Below are 19,833 nucleotides of genomic sequence, written 5' to 3' on the forward strand. Positions count from 1 at the left end.
ACTCATTCTCTCAGCCAACCAATTACTGTCCCGAGGAGCCGACAGCTGTCGCCACCATCGTCTTCTCTTTCACTGCCATCGCTCTTCCTCTTCCTCCTCCTCCTCCTCCTCCTCCTCCTTCATCCCTCCTCTCAGTTGACAGGGGGGGAGTCAGAGGGGAGTCTCAGCCCCGGGTCCTGCTCCCTTGGGGAGTCATTACACCACAGTGGGACTGTCACACACACACACACACACACGTGCACACAAACACACAACTTGTCTCCTCTGTCTCTTTCTATCTATCACTATGCCACTATATCCTTCAATTAAGCCTGTGGCCTTCGCTTTGGGGATTTGATGCACACACACACACACACACACACACACTCATCTAATCCTAATGTTCTCTCTATATTTGTCATTACCCGCTCCCCAGATGGGACTCGGTCCATTGGGTTTTGTATATAATAGAGCCTTGCTGATAGAAGCGGAGTGTATAGAACTGACATTTTATCCTCAGCACCACCATGTTTTAGTTTTTTTTTTTTTTTTTGGGTACAAATTCATCGTAAACTTCTCTTTTTTTGCACATGGTGAGTTTCTTCAGATGTGATTGTGACAGTGGTGGTGGTTTAAACGTGTGTGCGTGTGTGTGTGTGTGTGTGTGTGTGTGTGTGTCGCCGCTATCGAGCCGATGAGGTGCCACCCTTCCGCAGCGCCTCGCTATCTCTCCCTCACCACTCTCTTTCTTTATCTGAGACTGTAACACAAACCAGATTGGCCTTATCTGGCTTCTCTCTCTCACCACACACATGCTCTCACACACACACACACACACTCCAACCTCCAGCCCTGATTCTCACTCCCTTACTTGCTTTTACATGTAAACACACACACACACACACTCTGCTAGAGCTCAAACATGCTATCAGGCTCAATCTGTGAGTGGATATGCCAGCTATTTCACTTAACCATGCGGGGTAAGAATGTTGGTGGTTATGGGGAGGAGGGGAAGAGGAGGGGGGGTGAAAAAAAAAAATTTGGAAGAGGCGCGGAATATTTCACTTCAACCATGAATGCTGTGTATAGATAAGGAGCGCCTCACTCTGAGTGTGTAACTGTTTGTATATACGTGCTCGCACATGTGTGTCATTCTTGTAGAGATTTACCTCCGACACACTCGTTAATCACAGAATTCATTAGTCACCGAGTCTCTAATTGTTTACTTTCCCCTGCGGCGGTATTACACAAGGTTGCTGGCCCTCCCTGTTACAATTTTGGAAGAACATAATGGTAAATTAATTTTCCAGGTAGCTCCGATTCGATTAGTCATTTCTGAGTACACTCTATTAGCCGGGAAATTGTGCATTTGGAAGTCAGAATGGAGAGTTTGATCATGTTGCTTACCTGGAAAAAGGAAGGAAGAAAAAAAAAGACAGAGGAGGAGACAGATAGAGAGAGGAGGAAGAGGAGAGATGGAGAAATAAGCCTTAGGGATGAAGACAAACGCTCCGGTCGGCTCTCTCTCTGTGAGAGGCAAGCGGTAAAACAAATTGATCCATTTATAAAAACCACAATCTACTAATAAAATCTAATTGATTCGCTAATTATTAGACGCATTGCAAGTGATGCAACTAAAACAAAACTAATAAAACAGACAACAGATATAAAAATGAAAACCCCAAAACACATTAGACTTATTAAACACATTACTTATTCCACTCTGTTATAAAGTTTTTTTTGTAATTTGTTTTGTACGGCACTCTATAATCACCAATTTCTACCATTTAGTTTTCTAGAGTTTTGATATTATTTTATTACGCAGGAGTGCCTCTCGCATTTACTCGGAAACACTGGAATGTACTCCAAAAAACAAAAAAGTGTTTAAAAAAAGTGAAAGGACAGGTGACAACACCTTATTGTGTCAGGGTGAACTACTGCCTGGTGGAATCGAGGCCTTTGTGTTCTAGTTTTATGCTCTAGATCGTGAACTAGTTTCTGAAACTGAAACGGACTAATTGGGTTCTCTGGGTGTCTGACATGACTCGTGTGAGAGAAAAAAGTGCAAAAAGCCTCAGTGCAAAGCTGCGTAAAGCCTCTTCTGCATGTCTGTATATGCACTATGTATGGACTTAATGTATATGCATGTGTGTGTGCGCCAGCGTAAGTATGCGTGTCATTCGCTGTGTTTTTATGTGTCACGGCCCGAGTTGCATATGGATGAGCTAACAAGGGGGCAATCTGCGCTTGGAGGCTCACGTGCACACTCGCAAACACACGAGCGCGTCCGCCACGTCTTTCACAATACTGAAATACAGATGCAATAGAGCATATCACAAGTGAACTTACTGAAACTATGCATTATAGATCAACACACACTCTCTCTCTCTCTCTCACACACACACATATATATATATATATTCTTGTTCGTCCTCATTTCAATGAATCTCCACGCACACTCACATGCCAGATCACAAATGATGGGATTTAAACATCAACAGTATGAAATATTCATGTGTCAGTGCCAGCCGCTCGAGCAGAACTAACACCAAGGGGGATTTGCCTTCAGATCTGAGGATACTACTGCATTCATCCCTCTGTCTCTAACTCTAACTCTCTCTTTCTCCCTCTCTCTCTCCCTCTCTCCCTCTCTCTCTCTCTCCCTGTTGTGTTGCAAGCACTCGGAGCCATTGTCACGGTGTTGTGTACCAGTGTGTTCCAGGGTATTGTTCTAGTTTTCTATGATATCGCCTTTCCACTCTCAAGTGTTGTTATGTCTGTGTCTTAGACGAGGTGGGGTGGAAGGGGGGGGGGCGATGGATGACACCCTCCCTTCCTCACCCTTCTTCACTCTCTGCAGTCAACATGTGGGGACGACGGCAGGGGAGGGACTGGGCGAGAGAGAATAAGTAAGAATCAGAGTGAGAGAGAATACAGAGAACTGGGTGGTTTTCAGAGATTTTACAGCAATAATAACTAAAGCCAAGAGGCTAACAGAAAGAAATTAAACTTTATATCTTTGAAAGTGGTCTCACAGGTTTCTATATATTGCCAAATATATGGCGTTTAGGCAAGGAGTCAACATCATTAGCGCACTCAATTTCTGTTTCAATTTGCTGAATCTACTCAGTATGAACGCTGCTTTCCAGGGAGTCCCGGGCACATACGTTAAACAAACAATAAAACACCAGCATTATAGCTCCCAGTGCTTAAAAAGCTGTATTTCGGGAAAATAACCCACCATAAGTAGCTATTTGGGGTGTTGTATGTCTTCAAAGTGCCAGTTATGGCACCTTTAAATCAATTTTGTGGCTATTTTGAAGGCGTAAGCAACACACGGGTCATTTTTAACTGGCACGACTAAAAACAATAACTATTACAGACAAGAGGAAATGGCTTGTTCACTTCCTTAATGTGATGTAATTCCTGTTTAAACTGGATTTTTTTTTGGACAGGACACAAGATAGTGAGTGATCATTGTAAACGATTGAATAAGGAAGGAAAGGATAGTTAATTTGATCGGATAATCAGAGGGTGTGATGGTTTTATTGGTTAGCTCACATCTGCTAGTGCAGGAATAAGTCACCGTTAAAGGTTTAACTGTTTACCAGGAGGTGAAAATATTGATTTCACTGGTAGAAAATTGCGGCTGCACTGGTGTTAAACTTGGGAGATGTTGCACTTGTAGCCACGCCCCTTTCAGTGATGTCACAGTGCACTGATTATACAATTAATGATACAGTTTTTTCAAAGAATTAAAACTATTGGATGGGATAAATACTATTTTTTGGGAGTTTTTTTCCAGTATAATTGAGTATGATATCACTTTAAACAATCATATCAATTGCTAAATTGCATTGTTATCTTGCTCAGACTACTGGAAGTAGTCACAATATGTGCACTCAGCGTAAACACATCCAGTCAGTGGGGGTTATTGGGTAAAAATCTGAATAATTCGAGGTCCAGTGGAGAAAAGATTTGGCTGAAAGTATAGTATTTTAATAAAAGTTTGAGGTGCTCTGGACAGAAAGTAAAAAGGTGGGAGGTATGAGGTAGAAAAGTTTGCTGGAGTCTTAGATTGCTCCGTGAAAGCAGGTGTGATGGAGTATACACAGATACAAAGACTGCCAATGGGGGTACGGGGGAATCAGATATGGGTCCAGTGGTCATCGTTCCTCCTGAGATTCATCCCTTTTTCCATTTAAAAGATGTGATTACACCGCAACAATGCGCGCCCACACTTTCACACACGCGCTGCCAGCAGTGGTGATCCAATTTAGGAGGTTAGAAGGGAGGGATAAGGAGATAGAGGGAGCAAAGAGGAGAGCGGAGGGGGTGAAAGGCAGCCATGTAGGAGAGAGATGCAACGGAGGAGGAGAGGAGGAGAGAGCGTTCTTTCTCTCTCTCTCTCTCTCTCTCTCTCTCTCTCTCGTTTGTCATTCTGTCGGCGCCGTATGCAGATGAGGAGCTAATATGATATCTCTGCTGAGCTGATGGATGTTTAAAATGATATGGCAACCCTGAGCAGCCTCGCCGCATGTTGCCTGCCAGGGATGGTGTGTGTGTGTGTGTGTGTGTATTTGGGTATGTTGTAGTGTGTGTGTGTGTCTCAGTGAAAAATATATATCTGACTCATTGTTGCAAACTTTCACACAACTTCAGTTCTTTTAGTTACGCTTAAAGGAAAATGTTTATTTCTACAACCTGGGTTGTATTTCCATAGTTTTGGTCTTCATCCTTATCAATAAAAGAATAAAAGTCACTTTTTAAACAATACTAACTTGTAATTCTTACTTCAAACGCAACACACATAGCTTAATCCTGAACTACGTTGTGGCTACAATCACGACGGATTCATTTCTATGAAGAACAGCACGAAACGTATTCACTGCCAGCCGCAAAGTGACCATATTGGCATGTCGGTCATGGCATTAATAGATGACATTAATATAAGGTTATAACACAGCAAGTGTTTGATAAAAAGCTGTATAATTTTCAACTTGTGGAATGCTGCTTTTAGCCCACTAGCAGGTCAAGTTCATTTCATCAGGAAAAGTCCAGTCTGGTCTTTGTTCATTTTTCCCACATTCAAATGGTATAAAAGTGACAACGCTAGTGTACTCTCTAAGTTAATTGATGAGATGTGGGAACACGGTGACATCACTAAGACCACGAGCAGTAAGACGGGTCGTAAACAAATCCAAACTGTCTGTTGTATGCACCCATCTCTGTTTAAAGATTGACTTCCTGGTTCAACTTTGACCTATTGAACTTGCTGTAATTGATCTGCAATGTTTTTCAGTGCAGTGAAGGATTGTTACCAACATTTCGGATGCTCTCACTTTCAGTTTTACCTCCAAATAAAATGGTTTAGATAATCTGCTTTAACCGTTGGCTTGTTTAAAAGCTGTCGGACCTTGTTTTTCTTGCCTCATTTTGTTGTTGCGATGTCGCCGTATCCCCAAATCTTAGCTACTAATGTTTACAATATTATCATGTATCATCATATGTAATAGAAATGATGGTCAAATCTAAGTTGTAAAAGTTGTAAAAAGGATTATTTCCAGCACTTAAACTTATATAAACATCATTTGTGTAGAAATGTTTTGGACAAGAGACTGAAATTGAAATACTTGTGTAGTGAGCTACAGTAAATATTCAAACTGCATCATATTCATCGTATAAGACAGATCTAATATTGTCCATTTAAAAAGTTTCCTCTAAGTTTGCGCATCTGTCCGTGAGCGTTGTTTCTACATTGTCATGGTGGTAATGAGAAGTGTGGGTGGCAGTGAAGAGTAAGAGGAGGAGGAGGAGGAGGGCAGGACTGGATTGGATTCTCCACACTTCATTAGTTAAAAAAAAAAAAGTTTTATTTAAAACAAAGCCAGTTGTCCATTTGAGCTCTTTCACAGCCTAATTGATATTGATTTAGTGATTTGCTCACGGGTGATTTAAAAGCATGTTCGGAGTTATCGTCAATGCTGCTTTTTCCTCCGCTCTCTTTCTGTCTCTCTCTGAAGGCCTTACCGCTCCATCCTTCTGGTGGAAAAAAAAAAAAAAGAAACATGTTGTCAGGAGGATTTTGCTTTCTGGCGAACTGTGTTTTCATCTTGAAGTTGACATCAAATGATGCTTAACATCCGTGGCTCTTTACAAACCGTCTCCACCCACTTTGTCATTTCATCACCATCACATTATTTTATGACATAATTGAGAAAAATTGAGGGAGATAATTCTCTTTTCTACCTAATTTCCCTCCGTGATCCCCCGGCTTGTCAGTGCAACAAATTAGTGAGTGGGTTATCTTTTTGGTTGTGGTCTCCGCACGCTACGATAGCGCTGATAGATCGTCACCATGCCCATAACTGGATAATGATAGTTATCATAAATGGTTAGCGGTTGGCTAAGTGAAGCATTGAGATCAATGGCAGTGGTGTTAGTGTTAGAATGAAGCAGGCCTTTTATCATGTTGATGGATGGCAGCCCTGTCTTTAATGTGACATGTTATGATCATATCAATTTGTCCTCAGTTCTCATCGACATCACTTTATTGCCTCTCCGTCTCTCACAGTCCATCACCCCTCACTGTAAATTCAGACTTGAAATGGCAGCGTGCCACAACGCTCCATAAACCAACCATTTCTCTTCCTTTACTACTTCCCTCGTCTCTCTTACACCTTTTCTCCTTCTCCTGTCTGGCTTTTTTCGCTCTTTCCGTGCCTTTAATCCACATGATTTCCACTCTATTTTGATACCTCTCTTTCTCTATTTACGGTCCTCCTCACCTCGCTCCTTGACAGGCATCGGCAGACAGCCTGAACGAAAGAGTGAAGGAATCAGACTGGGATTAAAATGTAATATCAGACTATTAAAGAGATTAGTGGTTGACATTTCGGCATCTGAGCTACCCCCCAATCTGATGAACTGGCATTCATGATATTGATTTATTCCCCCAGCTTCTTTTATCGGTCCACATTCACATGGACAGCGACAGATCTGATATGGTGGCCTATTATGAGGCACCTTGTCATCGAGGCCTTGGCGCTAAGTAACCGCCAACCAGCTGCCAGGAATGATTTTGCTTTAGGGAAGTGAAGTTTAGGCTATTCATCATAGTTTTGAAAGAGCACCGACACGAGGACGGATAAGGACATGACTGCTTTCTGTTTCTCAAGTGGACAAAAGCAAGGTCCCGGTATTGAACCTGTTAATGAAAGCTTCAGACGGAACAGCATCGCCATAAAAGAGCCTTAATTATTTCCAATTATGACAAACCATCATTTCAGCTCAATTATGTTGCACATCCGTCAAGGCTAACAAGGTAGCAAGACGTGATTGAGGTTCCCTATTAGTCTCTCTGTCAACACCTTTACAAAGAGATATGAGCATCACAGGCCTGCGATCAAAGGAGAACATTTGTAACACTCAAATTCGTAAATATCTTTCCATTCACACATTTTTTGATCCGTTTGCTTTCACCTAATCCTGGCTCAAGTCTGTCATCCATTCGTTTGTCTGCCTCTCCACCTTTCCTTTGATGTATCAGCTAAACCCTCACCCCTCTCCTCTGTGTCTTGTCACTTTGATCCAAGTATTTTCAGGATCCTCACAATCAAGCAGCAGGCATCAGGATTCGATGTACTATATGATGTGATGGTGAGATTAAACTTTAATGGTGGGCATCACAAAACAATTTAACTTTGGTAAAAAAAAATGGTTTATGCCATAGAAAATATTTGATCAATGGCTGGCAGGTGTTTGTTAAAGTAAAGGGAGATCTGGTTTAACCAGCAGCAGGTTAACTATTGTGCTGGATGGGTTTTGCATTGTTTATTAACCAGCTAAGAACCACTAGGAACCAGGAATTGTCAGTTAAACCAACAAAATTGGGAAAATGAATGTTGATTTGGACACATCCTACATTACTTTTGGTGTGTAATGTAGTGACCATGTACGGTCATACACCTAATCCGTTATATTTGTACGAGGGAGGATTCAAAAATTGAGAGCGATGGTCAACGGGAGAGGCTTGGACACAACCATAGAGAGTGAAGGTGGTGCCAAACAAGGCGACCGGCGAGTGGAAGGAAGTTCAACTCGTCCAAGATGGAAAATTCGTTAGTCAGCTCGAGGGCCGGAGGTGGATGGGGACGAAAGGGAAGCTTCCCACCATGTTTACCCCAGCAGTCCATGGCTTCTTCTGGCTAGGAGTAGAGCTAACCAGGGCCTTGGACTTTGCTCCTAGCTGGGTCTAAAGGTCTGTTGGGCGGCCGCAACATCCAGTCATGAGACAGTAGAGTCCAGCGGTTGTGGTGGTGACAGCAGGGCCCATGGCGATCAAAGAGTCAAGGATCCGTTCTTCATCTTTGATCTGTAGAGCCTCCTGCGATTCTTCCTGGTTTTCTTCCACGGTTGTGAATCTTCTCCCTTTTAGTTCAAATTTTAGTTTCACCAAGTTGTAAGCATACGCTATCTAGCAGCAAATCCAATAACTACACCTTACTCCTGTGCTATCGATGGCCCCCAGGAGTTTATCCCCCTCATATATCAAAGCAGCTGAGGGTATTATCACTTACATGGTTCACAGATTAATTCAGTGGCAACACTAGTGGTAAAGATCAGTCAACGAGTTCTCATATCTAACAATAAAGCTTGTTTGTCAGGTCCAAAATTACACACATGAGCATTTTCTCCAAGGTAACTTCTCTGGTTAAATTTAAGCAACAAATACTACTCGGTTGCCAAAGACAGACACTGTTAGCAACTAAGACTTTCTGCAGCAGTGTAAAAACATCAGGCTATGTCTGCCAGTGCTACCGAATGTATACATACAGTGTGTGATTTCAAAAAATAGTATCATTTTTATATTGCAGACAGTCTCATAATAATAAAATTCAATACAGTTCTTCATGCTGCATTGATGTAATATATATAATACAAGCTATGCAGTCTATATTTACAGTTGTGTGATCTGGGATAGGCAACATATTCAGCAGGAGCTGATTTTCATACTGTAATCTGAACCTGATATGTTGTCAATGCAGCTTTCTGTTGTCAACTAACTTGTAGTAACATTTGAGTCACGCAAGTCATGTTTTTATGGGTTGAACTATTTATAGGTAAATATGCAAATTTCTTGCTAGTTTTTACCACAAGCTACTGGAAAGTTACCCGTTGCCTCCTCAGACGTGTGTATCTCTCATCTCACCAGAATAATTCAAAAACAAATAATACAAAAACATATCGAGAGGAGATATTTTTATATGACTTTGTCCCAAATGCTTCCTTGAAGCCTCCGTACTTCCTGAAGCCACACGGCGACAAACAGGAGCGCAAAAGTTTAGTCTTTAACAAAAAAGTTGGAAACAGTCGACTTGATTCTGAAATTTAAAATAAGACCATTTGATATAGTCAGTATGTTAAATATTCTTCATCTAGCCCTACTTTTCACATCTTATTTATCCCTCTATTTTGTGTCCTCCAGTCATTCTCCCATGTTCACTTTGATCAATCTTATCATCCGGCCACCCAGTAATGGTCCTGCTCTTGGCTCTGCACATACTAGCATCATATCCATCACCCCAATCAAAACCTTAATGCATCTCAATTTAACCACTGTTGTAACACACACATGCATGCTTCTCTCTTGCTCTCTCTCTCTCTGACACACACACACACACATGCACAGTTTATTGTGTTGCGAGCAGTGACGGGTCGGGGAGGGCGGCATCAGTAATGCGTGACGCGTGCCTCCATAACGCCAGCCTCATTTGCATGTGTGAGGAGGTCTGGGCTAATGGAGCTGATCTGTTGCGCTGTTATTAAATGGGGAAAGAGGAGGGGATGCAGGGAAGGTGGAGGGGGAGGGGGGGGGGTTATTATTAAAGAGGAGGAGGAGGAGGGAGAGACAAAAAGAGGGGAGGTCTTCTCTCCTCTCCCATAGGCATGATGGATGATTCAGGAGTCTCTCCTCCACTGAGTTAAGGTTGTTGTACAATTTGCGTTGGTCACACAGTAACACACACACATGCAAACATAGCAACTGTGTGCGTATGTGTGTGTGTGTACGTGTGTGTGTAAGTGTGCTGCGTCCAGGCTGCATACCCTTTGAATATCACGAGGTAAATGAGGCCTAACATACTACTACCATTTCTCCCTTTTGTTCACCCTTTACCACGCAGGTCGTTTCTCTCGCTGCCTTTAAATGTCCTCAATATGTCACATATCCATGCATGAACGCATGCATCCCCGCTGATGCACGCGCACTTACTTATGTGCACACACACACACACACACACACACACACATACACACAGTGAATGAAGCCTGTTGAGGCACTTGTTTCAGAGTCTTTTTATAGCGCACATATGCACACTGTTACTGCTGTGTATTACATTGTGATGGCCATTTCCCAGCAATTCCAGCATCAAACTGTAGTCGTTCTGTTTGAATTGCTGACTGAATAGACTGTAAAATAATATTTTATTATTACATTAATCATGTATAGTTTCCATTCTGAAATCAACAATATTCTAAAGTAAATCTTGCTGTTTTTTTTGGAGGAAAATGTGTGGATTAAGCCTTCTGCTTGAAAAAATACAGTATTTATTTATACATCCCGAAGTGCTGAGTATTGAAAACTGTCCCAAATGTTTGCATCAAATTCTTGGTTAAATTCTTCGGTTTGTTTACTTAGTTTTTCATCATATATTTTTCAAAAATAAACATTAACATTGATTCCTTGAGCAGTTTGTTGTAGTATTTTGCAGATTTAAAAAAGCTTATGACATGTTTTTTATTTCTCAAACTAACAATTTGATGATCAAAAAATTATTTGACAAAATAATCTTAACTTAGGGTCCACTACTAGCTTTTTGTTGAGCTTGTTCTGTCTCATGATTTTAATCAGCAAACTCCATCCACGAACGAACCCCCGTGAGATGTTCAAAGCTCAGGAAAAAAGCTTGTAAACGGACCTTGAATGAGGATTATTTTGTCAAAATACTATCTCCAAGGTCAAAACTTGAACTGTCAGCATGTGAAAAAGTATTGTTTTTGTATTCGTACCGAAAGTCAGGCGTAAAATTGGCACCGGTATCAAAAAATTCAAATAATATGCAGCCTTGCTCTTCAATATCAAACACTCAACAGCGCCCGTGGTCAGCCTTTAATTAATTAAATGTCATTTATAGTTTACATCCATAGCAGCTTCTCACAACACTCCTGCAGCTCAATCAGCGCCTGACTTTGCCAAAAGAAAAAGGCTGAATGCATTGCTTCTGAGCCTCAGAGCTTCTAGGTGGATGATAGCATAACACAGAAGTAGCACATTTAGCCATTTTGTGGCAAAACCATGATTTTCTTGGAACATACATAGATGGACAGTAGAGAAGTGGATTAAGCTGCACGAGTGGTTTGAGAAGTTTTTTATGGACATTGTAGTGCTTTTTTTTCATACAGTGAAAAAAATCAATCAATGCACGAACAACAAGTCGCTTTGCAGGCGCCTTTCTAGTGTGGAGGTAGATCATTGGTGGCATACCCCTTTAAGATCTTAACAGTTTCAAATACATGGATACATACACAGTCACTCCGAGTTTTGTCTTTCCCGATGCACCATGAATGGAGCATCAGTCAGAGGATGATTAATGAAGCGGCAGCTCGTCGGTGTAGCTCAGGTCTCGATGTCGTCCAATCCTCTTACCCCCTCAGCGCTTTGGCACGACCGTCTACAAGACACATCCTCCAATGGGAGAGTTTAGATCCATCTGGAGGCGGGCCAGCCAGCCAGCCTACGTCTGACATCATCTTAAGACCTGGCAACAGTTCGGCGGAACGACACTAGCTATCTCACACGCTCACTCACACTTACACACACCTGGGACGGAGACGCGGCCGAGACGGAGAAAGAAGTGGGAAGTTTTTAGAAGGGTGTGAAAGTCGAGCGTGCGGATGTATTTATCGGTGTTTAAAAGATATGTTGCGTGTTCGGGGTGTGTTGATTGGTTTGGGGATTGTGGGTACAGCGTGTAAAAGCGGGTTGTGTAGATGTGAAAAGCGGGACGGCAGGTGCAGAAGGAGAGAAGTGTTAAAAAACTGGAGTGTTAGAACGACACAGATGGGCCGCTGAGAGGAGGATGACGGAGGAGAGAAAATCATTTTGGAACAGAAAGAGAGACCAAGCTAAAGCTCTCTCTCTCTCTCCAGGCTTTTAGGAGGATAAAACCTCAAATGTATCCACAATTATGATACAACAATTATGATAACTCATTAATAATATAGCTTGCTTTGCACTATTTTCTATCGTAACTGAATATCTTTGTGTTTTGGACAGTTGATCAGACAAAACAGGCTATTTTGAATTTGCAATTTCTGTTGTCTGCTGGGGGAAACTGAATTCTTAGTGTATGAATAAGCAGCTGCATGCATGTGCTTGACAAAGTCTTCAGAAAGTATCACTGTTGCAACAGTGCAGCGGGATGAAAGAGAACAAATCAGTCACAGTGATGCGTCCTTTATCTGATGGTTGCTTCACCCAAATTGCAAAAGAAAACCCCCAAAAAACCAAACATTTTATTTCTACCTCTAGTGGTTTCTATTGGTTTTATGCAGAAAAGTGAAAAGACACATTTAAACAGTCTCAACAGGTTGTATGAAGCGCAGACCAACTATTTTCATTTGAGACTTATTTATTTTAAGAAGAGGAGTTCTAATGAAAAACCGACAAAGTCTGGTAACAGGGTCATTGTTTCTGGGAAGTGATGCTGCCACTGAATTTGTTTACGTTTCCTTTTTTTTTTTTTTTTTTTTTTTAATTCCGTGAGCAATGGAAACTAAATGTCATCTACCTCCCTTGTACTGGGCGGAGCTGTGAATCTTAAAGACAGATCTGTCAAAACCTGGACAGATAGATTCAAAGTCCCAACTAAAAACTGTGACTAAAATGAAGAATAGTGGCTTTTAGAGGAAGTCTAAATGTGTTGGTCTTCATAAAACTGAGATAAAACACAGACTGAACCGCAGAAAACCAGAAATGATTCATGTAAACACAGGTTTTGCTCTACCCAGGTTACTGCAGTTCATGTGAACTTGTTTTTTTTTTCCCGTAACCTGATTTCTCTCTGTAACCTGGTTTCTTGTGTCATTGATAATGGGTTAACACCAGTCCCATAAGGATTCAACACAGCATGTTGTGTTTCACACCGTGATAGAAGCATCCACGTCGCTTCCAATATATCTTTGTCTGTGTGTGTTTATAAGAAACAGAGCGAAGGAGGAGGGGGGGGAATCACTTTAAAAAGCTCTAACGTGGGAATGCTCTTGTCATCGATGGTGTTCAGTAGTGCCGTGACAGCTGGCTCATAGTGTCTCCCATCATGTAGCACTAATACAGCGTGTGTGTACGTGTGTGTGTATGCTTGTGTCAAGTCTTCTGTTAATCACAATGTGTCCAAATATGCCTGTGGTTCTCGCCGGGTCCTGCCACCTGCTCCGTCTTTGCGGCGACTCTGGCACCGTCGCCCCGAGGACTCCCTCATGTTTCATCTTCGTTTTACGTCTCCGCCAGGCCTGCAGCGGCCGGCGCGAGAGGCCTGTAGGAGTGTGTGCTCGGGTTCACACGCGTCGCCAAAAAGCTGTCCGTCATGAAGCATAAGTCTGGCTTGTTTCCACCTGGATGCTGTTTTCCCATCTGTCTCTATCCCAGTGATCAATTCTGACCCAAATCTTGTCGGCTCGACTTATGCAGACCAACTAGGGGCAATTGATACGCTAGAAATCATCCCTAAAAGGTTTTGGTTTTCAAACAGAATCATCACTTACACCTTAATAAGACATGTTTATTTATTAAGTAGCTCTGTAGTAGACCAGCTAATGAGATTCTGGTCACAGTCAGTCAGTATAATGGAAAATGTTAAAAGGAGAAAATAGGTGCAGGCCTAAAAATGATCTCTTATGCAATGATAAAGTCCCTGCAGTCATTTTTTTTAAAGGATTTTCATATGGTAATCTATGACATTTCCACACAAACACATGTCTGTTTTGATCTTCTCAGTGACTATCAATGATGCAGCCAATAGCTTGTTTTCAGTCCTATAAAAGCCGTGTATTCCCAAAAAGTTAATTTTTCATGAACTGCAACAATCAGTCTTGTTTTAAACTTTGTGCCATCCAATTAGATTTTAATGGATTTTCAGAAAAAGCAGAAAATATCCCCATGCTGGATTTTAGCTTCCAAACTTTAACCCTCCAGTTGTCCTCGGGTCAATTTTGACCCAGGAGGACAACAGGTGCTGTCATCAAAAAAATTGAAGTGGTTTCAAAACAGTATCCTGACTAAGAAATTATAAATTATTTTAATTATAGTTGAGATCACAGGAAAATATGTTGATGGATTATTTTTTTAATGACAGCACATAATGACATCTGTTGTCCTCTCGGGTCAAAATTGACCCGAAGACAACAGGAGCGTTAACCGACTGGGCAGAAAACTGTCAGTTTCAGTTACAATGTCATGGTCAATTAACTACTCAAAAAACAGCTGTCCGTTTTGATCTTCTCAGTGACTATCAATGATTCAGCCAATAGCTTCTTCATGAGAAATTTTAAGATGTTTTCAGTCCTATAAAAGCCGTGTATTCCCAAAAAGTACATTTTTCATGAACTGCAACAATCAGCCTTGTTTTAAACTTTGTGCCATCCAATTAGATTTTAATGTGTTTTCAGAGAAGGCAGAGAATATCCCCACGCTGGATTTTAGCTTCCAAACTTTAACCGGACTGTTGTCCTCGGGTCAATTTTGACCCGGGAGGACAACAGGTGCTGTCATCAAAAAAATTGAAATGGTTTCAAAACAGTATCCTGACTGAGAAATGATGAATTATTTTAACTATAGTTGAGATCAGAGGAAAATTTGTTGATGGATTATTATTTTGATGACAGCACATAATGACACCTGTTGTCCTCCCGGGTCAAAATTGACCCGAAGACAACAGGAGGGTTAACCGACTGGGCAGAAAACTGTCAGTTTCAGCTACAATGTCACGGTCAATTAACTACTCAAAAAACAGCTGTCTGTGTTGATCGTCTCAGTGACTATCAATGATTCAGCCAATAGCTCCTTCATTTTAAGATTTTTTCAGTCCTATAAAAGCCGTGTATTCCCAAAAAGTACATTTTTCATGAACTGCAACAATCAGCCTTGTTTTAAACTTTGTGCCATCCAATTAGATTTTAATGTGTTTTCAGAGAAGGCAGAGAATATCCCCATGCTGGATTTTAGCTTCCAAACCTTAACCAGACTGTTGTCCTCGGGTCAATTTTGACCCGGGAGGACAACAGGTGCTGTCATCAAAAAAATTGAAATGGTTTCAAAACAGTATTCTGACTAAGAAATGATGAATTATTTTAACTATAGTTGAGATCAGAGGAAAATTTGTTGATGGATTATTTTTTTGATGACAGCACATAGTGACACCTGTTGTCCTCTCGGGTCAAAATTGACCCAAAGACAACAGGAGGGTTAACCAACTGGGCGGAAAACTGTCAGTTTCAGCTACAATGTCACGGTCAATTAACTACTCAAAAAACAGCTGTCTGTTTTGATCTTCTCAGTGACTATCAATGATTCAGCCAATAGCATCTTCATGAGAAATTTTAAGATTTTTTCAGTCCTATAAAAGCCGTGTATTCCCAAAAAGTACATTTTTCATGAACTGCAACAATCAGCCTTGTTTTAAACTTTGTGCCATCAAAATAGATTTTAATGTGTTTTCCGAGAAGGCAGAGAATATCCCCATGCTGGATTTTGGCGTCCAAACTTTAACCAGACTGTTGTCCTCGGGTCAATTTTGACCCGGGAGGACAACAGGTGCTGTCATCAAAAAAATTGAAATGGTTTCAAAACAGTATCCTGACTAAGAAATGATGAATTATTTTAACTATAGTTGAGATCAGAGGAAAATATATTGATGGATTATTTTTTTGATGACAGCACATAATGACACCTGTTGTCCTCCCGGGTCAAAATTGACCCGAAGACAACAGGAGGGTTAACCGACTGGGCAGAAAACTGTCAGTTTCAGCTACAATGTCATGGTCAATTAACTACTCAAAAAACAGCTTTGATAAACATTTTCAATAAGACACTCTACACAAATTGTTAAATATGCATTTTAAGGTAATCTGATATTTTTATATTGTTTTATTTATCTTAAAGGGGGAATATTCTCAACCTGTAAAGGAGGATTCAACCTGCCTGTTTATATAAAATAACCAGAGATTTGTGCTTTTTCACTGGACGGCAAAATTAAAAATAGAAGAACTATGTATGCAAAGTGCAGCTCAGCTTTATTATTATAAATAGAATAAGACCTGAGCAGTTAGCATCAGCAGCCACCGTGACTGAAAACACAAGAAAAGAAAAGAAAATTCCCACAGCTCAGACTGCTCTGACTGTGTTTGACTGACAGGTCATTTCTGGGAACAGCGGTGCAAAAACAAACAACACGAATGAGTTGTTATAGTTCCAAATAAAGAGATTAATTTTTAAAAAACAAATCTTGAGCATTGAAGCGAAGGTTTCAAAATGCTATGTGAAACTCTCACTCTCACTTTATTTTGGGGGGGGGATTTTTTGTTGATTCATCGAGGCACTGAAACGTCCTGCTGTGAAACAGCAAGAGCGCGATATAAGTGGGGTCATTTCACCCTATTAGTCAAATTTCATTTGTTTTGACAAAAGAAGATGACTTTATAGAGTGAAAATGAGATGAAATTACTTTATCAGATTGTTTTGTCAGGTCAGAGGAGACATAAATGTTTTTTTTTCTCCTCAACTGTATGAGAGGAGCTGCTCAGCGCTGTCTTTAGTGTCATCAGACTCATAAAAGTTACTGTAATGAAGTTTTATCAGGTTCTTTATAACTGAGCTGACTGTTTCTGTTACATTTAAGCTGCAGGAAAATGTTTTAACATCCAGCTGTAATATGTGAGTTAATAAGTAATAAGAAGTGTCTAGTGTAAATGTTTTGCATGTATATATGTATGTAGATTTGCGAGAGATAGTGTATGTAGTAGAGTTCTGTGTGTAAGAGTTTAGGTGTGTGTTCTTTCTGTGTGTGTGTGTGTGTGTGGTGTGTAAACCTGTGAGTGCGTGCAGTGTGTGTTTGATGTTCCATTTATCCTTTTTCATAATTCATGGCATTGGGAAAATGGACTGAAGCGGAGGTGGCTATCGTGTGTGTGTGCGTGTGTGTGTGTGTGTGTGTGTGTGTGCGTGTGTGTGTGTGTGTGCGTGTATGTATGTGTGTGTGTGTGTGTGTGTGTGTGTGTGTGTGCATGTAGCAGGATAACAGGATGAGCGTTCTATGGTCGGAGATGAAATAGACAAGAGTGTGTCTTTGAAATGCAAAGAGTGGTGATAGCAGTGATTGGCCACTGTGTTGAGGAGGAGCGAGGAGTTTTTTCTCCGCATTTCATCATAATACACACACACACGCACACACGCATACACACACTCTGGTTACTAATGACAGCGTTGCTCATTTATTATTATTTTATTTACCTCTGTGACATAAAACCCGGACTAATTCGGTGCAGCTCTGGAGGGTTTTGTGTGTGTATGTTTGTGTTTTTGTGTGTGTCACTGAGTAATGCTGGCTCTCACACACACACACATACACACACACACATAGAGTGTCTAGTGGTGGGACCTTGGGACCAATTTATTTACATGCAGTGGAAGAGGAACAGAGGATTGGAGGAAGGGATAAAACAAAAAAGGGGAAGGAGAGGAAAACAGCAGGGAATTAGAAAACCCAGTGGAATGAAGAAGTTTCTCTACTGTTCCCAAGGACAGACAAGACCAATTTACTATTTAGATGGTCCAGTGTGTGTTTTGCTTTGCCAGTATCTTATGATTTGTATCATATTTCCACAAATATTGCCGTCATTGGCGCCCAGCTGTTTAAAATTCAGTTACTACAATGTTAAGAGCTGCAGTGCCATATTTTCAATTTTGGAAACAAGGCTGCTGTAAACATGGCATCACTAAAAAATGATGTAATCATAGTCTGGGGGAAAAATGACTTACTAAGGTAAAAAGGTACATTCTCAGTGTAAACATTTTCTGAAAGGGGATCAGTTACCATAGTTTTCCACATTGGCCCCTCGGTGGCTGAAAACTTTTTCAGGTCATTTCTCTGACTTTTCTCTTATAGATAATCACATCTTTTTCATCTTTTTGTGTTTTTTATCTGTTTTTTTTTTTTTTTTTGGTGTATATATTTCTACAAGGCAATGATGGGGATTAAGGTTCAGAGCTGTCTTATGGTAGTCGTTTGAATATATCTTTATCTTCGATTTTTACTTACTGTGCAGTTTCTCTTTTTGGTTGCTAATCTCCCAGATATTCCTGATTTTATTTTCAAGTTATAGATTTGAACAAGCAAGCAAGCAAAGTTTATTTAATATAAACAAAGACACCAGATAAACTATACAAGGAGAGCAGATGAAATAGCACATACTACCCAAATGCCTGTCTGAACAAATGGGTTTTTAGCTGCTTTTTAAAAGAGTCTACATTATCCAAGGACCTTAAGCTTGTTGGAAGACTGTTCCAAAGCTTAGGGGCTGCTGACTGGAAAGCATGATCCCCCCCGGGTCTTAAAACGTGTACGAGGTACACTTAGAAAGTCCTGAGTGGAGGATTTAAGAGGTCGACTAGTGGTGTAGGGGTGCAGAAGGCCCGTTATGTACTGTGGAGCCATGAAGGGCTCTGTAAGTGAGCAACAAAATTTTAAAATGAATTCTAAAATTTTACTGGAAGCCAGTGCAGTGAGATTAAAATGGGAGTTATATGTGACCATCCGTTGGACAGTGTTAAAAGCTTAGCAGCAGCATTTTGGACAGTTTGTAGGTGGTGTATGGAAGATTTATTAAGACAGCGTGATGAGATAAAAGCATGTATTAACATCTCCATTTCATTTCTTGATACCACAGACCAGAGTTTGGCTCTCAGGTGAAAGAAACACGATTGACTTAGCGACTTAACATACGCTTCAAAACTTGAGGGTTGGGGTGTTTCGTGGGTCAAAGTGGTTATGAAATGTCACCATTGGTGGGAACAGGGTTGGAAAAATAATGGGTGCATGCTCTACAGTGTGGGGACAAACAATATATCGCTATATTACATCATCTTGCTGCAGCTGCACAGTGCGCATGTTTTTTTAATTTTTTTTTTAAGTAGAAAATCCATACTAATTTTATCACACACACACACAAATACATAAATAAATGGATAAAATCTATCTACCACATAATCAGTAGCTGTTTAGGAAAAAGTTTGTGGTCAATCTTTCACTTCCAATATGGAGAACATGTCTTACTGGTGACCATACTGACACCAGTATGTCATCAGCATAAAATGAGAGAATCAGTGTCCCCACTTTGAGACACAATATAAGTGATATTTCACATAAAAAAATGTTCGCTTTTTACTTGTGTTTTATTCTTTTTCATTATAAATTGATTTAATATCATATTTTTCATGTTTTGGTTAATATTTTTTATAACAATATATATTTTTTAATGTTTTAAAAATGTATTTTTCTTCTTGTGTTACAGGCAGGACGCCAGTGACCTCTCTGGACCGATACAAAGGTACAGTTACACTTCGTCTTGTCTTTTTCTTTTCCTTTTTACCTCCTACTCCTCCTCCTTCTCTTCGACCTCATTCTCAATGAGGCAGAGTATCTCCAGGCTTCGGGCCAAACACTGACCGCATCAACAATTATTTTAGCTTCAACACTGGAGCGGTGTTGAGAGGGGTGGGGGGGTTGGGGGGGGTTGGGG

The 19,833-nt window shown here is 40.7% G+C and overlaps 1 protein-coding gene across 1 annotated transcript in view; it reads left to right on the plus strand.

Moving 5' to 3' along the window:
• The window catches only part of celf2 (cugbp, Elav-like family member 2), a 229,030-nt gene that overhangs the window by 30,477 nt on the left and 178,720 nt on the right, over positions 1-19,833 (plus strand). The window contains 1 exon segment of the mRNA XM_067581502.1: positions 19,606-19,641. Coding sequence (XP_067437603.1) covers positions 19,606-19,641 — 36 coding nt within the window.

The sequence above is a fragment of the Thunnus thynnus genome, chromosome 23 (genome assembly GCF_963924715.1).
Source record: "Thunnus thynnus chromosome 23, fThuThy2.1, whole genome shotgun sequence".
Taxonomy (NCBI): domain Eukaryota; kingdom Metazoa; phylum Chordata; class Actinopteri; order Scombriformes; family Scombridae; genus Thunnus; species Thunnus thynnus.